The 6,216-nt window shown below is 51.9% G+C and overlaps 1 protein-coding gene across 1 annotated transcript; it reads left to right on the forward strand.

Moving 5' to 3' along the window:
• The first annotated feature begins 3,135 nt into the window (after positions 1-3,135).
• On the forward strand, positions 3,136-5,908 carry LOC131477955 (long-chain-fatty-acid--CoA ligase ACSBG2-like). The gene is made up of 4 exons (XM_058672275.1): positions 3,136-3,334; positions 4,135-4,268; positions 5,097-5,185; positions 5,722-5,908. Exons 1-4 carry the CDS (start codon positions 3,136-3,138, stop codon positions 5,906-5,908), a joined length of 609 nt encoding a protein of 202 aa, XP_058528258.1.
• Positions 5,909-6,216: the final 308 nt, after the last annotated feature.

Raw genomic sequence — 6,216 nt, forward strand, 5'->3', positions numbered from 1 at the left:
AAGAAGGGGTGGGGGGGACCACAATGGGTGTGGTTGATGCTTTCAGGAACTGCTGGAACCAGAAGCCCCCAGGCCACCATCAGACTGTCCTGAGAACTTGATCTCCTCTTGCCTAGTTTCAGGCTCTGCTTGTCCAGAGCTATCCTCATGCTCTCCTCTAAGGGACAACCAGGCTGCCAGCCAGGGATCCTACCCTTTCACCTCCCACAGCAGGAAGACTGTTGTTTTCCAATAAGGTGTGTGTGAGGAGGGGGTGTGTGTTTGTGACCAGATGAAGACTCTTTGGGAGTGCACCTGTGTGTGAGTGTGTGTATAAGAGGTCTATGTAATGTAAACATGCATTAAGCGGACAGTGTGTGACAGGGTAATATATACATGCTTGTGTGTGTACAATATACCAGACACTATTGATGAGAGAGAGGTGTGTCTGTTGCTTATAATAAGAATATGTTTAAAAGGCATATTTACAGAGAGATGGAGACAGAGAAACATCTTCAATGCGTTGGTTCACTCCCCAGGTGGCCACAGTGGCCAGAGCTGAACTGATCTGAAGGCAGGAGCCTCTTCTGGGTCTCCCACACGTGTGCAGGTGCTTTGGGTCATCCTCGACCGCTTTCCCTTGTCTGCCATGACCCTGCTAGCTTGCAGAACGCAGGTGGAGCACCTTTCTACTGTGGTCACCCTGGAATGGCCATACCTTTTCTGGTAGGGCCCGGGCTTTGAGTTCCCACTCTGCTCCTCCAGCTCCCTGCTCCTGTAGACTGTGGCGGCTGCAGCGGCGACAGTTCAAGGACTTAGGACGTTGGATGAAGTTCTGGGTTCCCAAGTTCTTCCCTGCCTGTTGGCATTTGGAGAGTAATCCAGAAGGTAGGAGACTGTCCCTTTGTCTTTCAGATCTGGGCTCAAGGAATCTGCACCCTGTCCCGAAACTGTCTGCCCAGCTCTGTCCCCAACTTCATCTCTCCCAGGCCACCTTGTGCCTCTCCGTGGTTGTCACTTTACATGTGTCTGTGTGACTCCAGGCATCTCTCTGTCTCCAGGGACAGACTTCACTGTGGGTCTGCATTCCATGACATTCCCCAGCATTTAGCCCAAGGTCTTGCATTTGGGTGGTTCCTTCTAGAACCTTCCAGAGCCAGACACAAGTGCTCAGTGTAGATGAGTGACTAATGAATGAACAACTGACAATAACCCCTACCCTGGAAGCAATTTCCTTGCGGGAAGGGGATGCATGGGGTGTGGGAAGGTAAGGGCCAAGCAGTGATGTCACAAAGGTGCCAGAAGGTTCTAGAAAGTTCCGGGTTAAATGGGGTAGCAGATTGATTGGACAGGGGAAAACCACAAAACCACCTACTGTTCAGGTCCCCAGGAGGGGCGACCTGTTGAGGCAAGAAGGAAAACCCGTGTGCTACACAGATGTCCCAGCTACTGATGCCTCACCTCATGTTCGACCTCAACCTTACCACATGAAGAGGGGCAGGTGTGCGGCCTGGCAACAGAGCAGGGCACAAGAAGGTGGCTGAGAGAGTGGCAGCAGGAACCTTGGGGATTCCAGTCCAGGTCTCTGACTCGGGCAGCACTGTGCAGGGCTAACAGGCTGAGTGTTTTCTCGCTGGTTAAAGTCTGTAGTGCCAGCTGTGTTCTTTGCAAATGTTGTCTATTCCCAATGTATTCCTAGCAGTTGGTTTACTTATTTTCTGCTATTTGAAATGCAGAAAGAGAGAGAGAACCACCACTGATTCACTCCCCAAGTGACCACAATGGTTGGAACTGAGCCAATCCGAAGCCAGGAGCCAGGAGCTTCTTCTGTGTCTCCCATATGGGTGCAAGGTTCCAAGGCTTTGGGCCAGTCCACAGGCAGGGAGCTGGATGGGAAGTGGAGCAGCAGGACATGAGCTAGCACCCATAGGGGATGCCGGCACTGGCAAGGCTAGGATTTACCCACTGCACCAGCCATTGTACTAGGTCCTCAAATACATAAATCTAAGAAAAAAAAGACAAAAAGTTATATCTTAACAATTTTTTTTCCTGCCCCTTCCCTGAATGATACAATTGAAGAGCCCTGTAGGTAGAGTTTACAGTAGTTATAAAGATGGTCCATGAGTCTAGAAAGACAGGCTGCATGATACAGCTAACATCCTATAGGATAACCGGTTCAAGTCCTGGCTCCTCCACTTCCAATACTGCTCCCTAATAATGCTACTACTAATGTTCCTGGGACAGCAACAAGAGGGGCCCAAAATGGTACCCTAGTGACTAAAGTCCATACCTTGCATGCACCAGAATCCCATATGGATGCTGGTTCCAATGCCAGCAGCCCCATTACCCATTCAGCTCGCAACCTGAGGCCTGGGAATGCAGTCGAGGATGGCCCAAAGCCTTGGGACTCTGCACCCATGTGGGAGACCCAGAAGAAGCTCCTGGCTCCTGGCTTTGGAACAGCTCAGCTTTGACCATTGTGGTTACTTGGGGAGTGAATCATCAGATGGAAGATTTGTCTCTCAAAATAAGCAAGAGGATGGAGCTGGACCAACTCTCCCTCTGTAACTCTGCCTCCAAAGCAATCTCTCTCTCTTTTTTTTTAAGATTTATTATTTTTGGAAAATCAGATTTACAGAGAGGAAGATCTTCCCTTTGCTGGTCCACTCCCCAAGTGGTAGCAACAGCCAGAGTTGGGACAGTGTGAAACTGGGAGCCAGGAATCTCTCCCCACGCAGGTGCAGGATTGCAGAGAGTTGGATAGAAAGTGGAGCAGCCGGGTCTCAAACCGGCAGCCATATGTGATGCTGATGCTTGCAAAAGGTAGATGAACCTGTTGAGCTACTGAGCCCCAAACGAACCTTCAAAAGCACATGGATTGGCACAGATTTAATGCCAGCCCAGTGCTGGTTCATGTTCTAGATGGCTATTTAGGAAATGAGTGTGAAGAGTTCCATGAACTGACGTCCTGAGGCCGTTGACGAACAAGAATATTCTGGAAGATTTCAAAATGCATTGTCCCCGATACAATGACCTAGTGACTTTACAGCCATACCATCTCAGCGACCCCTCAGGACACCAGCTGAACCCCCTCTCTTGAAGTGGCCATCGTTCTGTCGTCTGGCACGCTCTCCTCTCGCTCAGCCCAGGGCAGGCATGACCATCGAATCCTCGGGTTCTCGACAGACAGGAGCAGCGACTGGAGGCGGGTCTTCCTGCCAGTCCTGCTCAGGTCTTGTCTCCGACCTTTTGCAGTACCATCAGGAGCAATCCAGTGGAGGTGGTGAAGGCCAAGCCCCTGTGACTCTGGAAGAGGAGCCTGAGGACCATTGGATGGACACCAGCAAGCCCCCAAGTGCGCTGAGCCGGAGGGGGGGTGGCAGCAGGGGGCACGAAAGACACGCTGACTGTACCAACAGCCATGCATAGGGATGTGTGACCCTGTATGGGCCAGCCTGTGCACTTCTCTCACAAGTGAGTGGCTGACAGCGTGGGGCAGAGCTGTGAAGCACTTGCTTGCCAGGCCAGCACTCGGCATCTCCATGTACACACAATATGGCAGCAATGCCTGGATCTGTGAATGTGTTAGCTGTGTGTGATGGCCACAGATGGACGCGGGGGAACTTGCCAGCCACAAGGCAGCCTCCCTGTCCACAGTTACCCTTTTGTAAAAGAGATATGATGTTGGCAAGCAAGCCATCCCACTCAGATGAGTATTTAACTGGCAGGGTTTAAGGAACTTGGGGGATATGGTTTGGGGGGGATTAATTTCTGTATCCTGGATCAGAGAGCCTGAGTTTGAGTCCTGGCTCCATTTCTGAAGTAGCTTCCTGCCAGCACGCCACACCTGGAGGCAGTGAACAACGGCCCTAGTAGTACTTGGGTCCTTGCCAACTTCGTGGAAACCATGGCTGGGGTTCAGGGCTCCTGGTACAGTGTTGGCTGTGGCAGGGAGTGAATGACAGTCAACCCAGCAAACCCCCAAAGTTAGAAAATCAATAGAACCCATTGCCATTGTGCCCAACACCTCTGCCTCCACACACCCTGGGTACTGCCTACAGTTCCCCTCAGCCTGTGGGCCACCGAGCAGAGTGGAGTCCTCCTGAGGCTCTCAAAGCACAGGCTGGGCCACAAGACCCCGATGACCACCCCCAGGGTTCTTCCGTGACTCCGTCAACCACTTCGGCACCCACCCAGCTCTGGCCTCGAAGAATGGCAAGAAGTGGGAGATGTTGAACTTCACCCAGTACTACCAGGCCTGTCGGAAGGCTGCCAGGTCCCTCATCAAGGTAAGGGCTCTGTCGCTGCTGCCCTGCCCTCCCACCCCGTCCCATGGTGCCCCACCCCAGTCCGTTCCTATCCAATCCACTTTGCGTTTGAGGTGGGAGACAGATACACACTGCAGCACCAGTGACTAAATGTGCAAGAGGGACCAAGTTCCCCAGTTCTTAAAAGTTTATTATTCATTGATTGATTTGAAAAGCAGAGACACAGCACGCAGGATGAGACAGCGACAGAGATAGATTCCACCTGTTGGTCCACTTTTCAAGTGCCTGCCACAGCCAGGGCGGAGGGTGAGCCAGGCTACAGGCAGAAACTGGGAGCTCCATCCGGGTCTTCCACATGAGTGCCATCGCTTCTCCCAGGTCCTCTTGATTACATAGACTAAGCTTGAAACATCCTGGGACCAGAATGGCTGAAACAGATTGCGTCAGGGAGGCCCGGAAGGATCTCAGGGCTCCTGGCTTCAACATGGCTTAGGCCTGGCCGTTGCAGCCATTTAGAGAGTGAGCCAGCATATGGAAGACGTCTCTCTCTCTCTCTCTCTCTGTCTCTCTCTCTCTCTCTCTCTCTCTCTCTCTCTCTCTGGCTGTCTCTATGTCTTTCAAATACATAAATGATAAATAATCTTAGAAAAAAACCCAAAAACCTCATCAATCAAGAAGGTAGAAACACTGTTTATCCTGCTGGTGTTAAGGTCTAAAGGGACGGATACTTTTTAAATGGTCCCTGGCTAGCTTTGCTCTGAAGTGGCCCAGCAGCGGCTGGAGGTGACAGGTACGAGGTGATGGCCATGCACCTGACACCCATCTGTTGGCCGCTCTCTTGCCTTGCAGCTGGGTCTGCAGCACTTCCACGCAGTTGGCATCCTGGGTTTCAACTCCATGCAGTGGTTCATAGCTACGCTCGGTGCCATCCTAGCAGGGTAAGGTGCATCCCCCAGAGGTGAAAGTGAGTTGTCATCACCCCTACCCCCACCACCCGGGGCCTGGCAGCAGGGTGTTGGGAGAACCTCTGGCTTGGCATTGAAAAGGCAACAGCAACAAGGAAAATACTCAAGGCAGACCTCACTGGTCACTGCTCAGGCAGAAAGGGCAAGTTGGAGGTCACCATGGGATGCCAGCTCACATGGCTGAACAAATAGAGAGGCTGTGGATGTAAGGGGAAACGCAGGCTGATCTGTGGCTTTGAGTTCTAAGGCTGAGACTCTGCGGTGAAACCTCAAACAAATGGCTTTGCTGACTGGTCTCTCATTCTCTTCTTCTGGGAACTGGGAGGGCTGTGGGTATCCCAAGGGCTACTGTCGTCATGACATCACAGGTGTTCCCTGCATGTTTGGTCTTCATCTCAGGGGGTCCTGCAATCCCAGCACCTGCCTGGAAGAGAACACGTTGCAGTGTAGGAAGGGGTATGGGGGAGGGAGAAGCATACGCCTGAATCCCTTCTCCTTTTTTTCCCCAGAGGTCTCTGTGTTGGCATTTATGCCACAAACTCTGCCGACGCTTGCCAATATGTCATCAGTCAGGCCAAGGTGAACCTCTTGCTGGTGGAAAACGACCAACAGCTTCAGAAGATCCTTTCGGTAAAGCCGGATCTGGCACGGCCTGCCACGTCCCACCCCCAGGGGAACTCTAGACTCCCGGGCTAGGTGTCCTTCGGCCCCCATGGGTTGGTGACTAGTGGGTGCTCCTGGTCTACTCAGGGAGGCCCCATCGAGGGGAGAAATGTGTGGAAGAGGCATGGGGTGACTGGGCACAATTTGAATTTCCACATCACATGCACTTGGCTTATTCTTACTCAGCCTCTGCTTCAAACCCATCATCACGTGGTATTTCCTGGGCATCCCGCAGCTGTTTAGAAACTTTCAGATGAGGTGTCTCTGACACTTCATTGTTGAATAAAGGATTTATTTATTTATTTGAAAGACATTGGTGTTTATTCTCAAATGACCCACCC

Source organism: Ochotona princeps, chromosome 14 (assembly GCF_030435755.1).
Source record: "Ochotona princeps isolate mOchPri1 chromosome 14, mOchPri1.hap1, whole genome shotgun sequence".
NCBI classification, from domain to species: Eukaryota; Metazoa; Chordata; class Mammalia; order Lagomorpha; family Ochotonidae; genus Ochotona; species Ochotona princeps.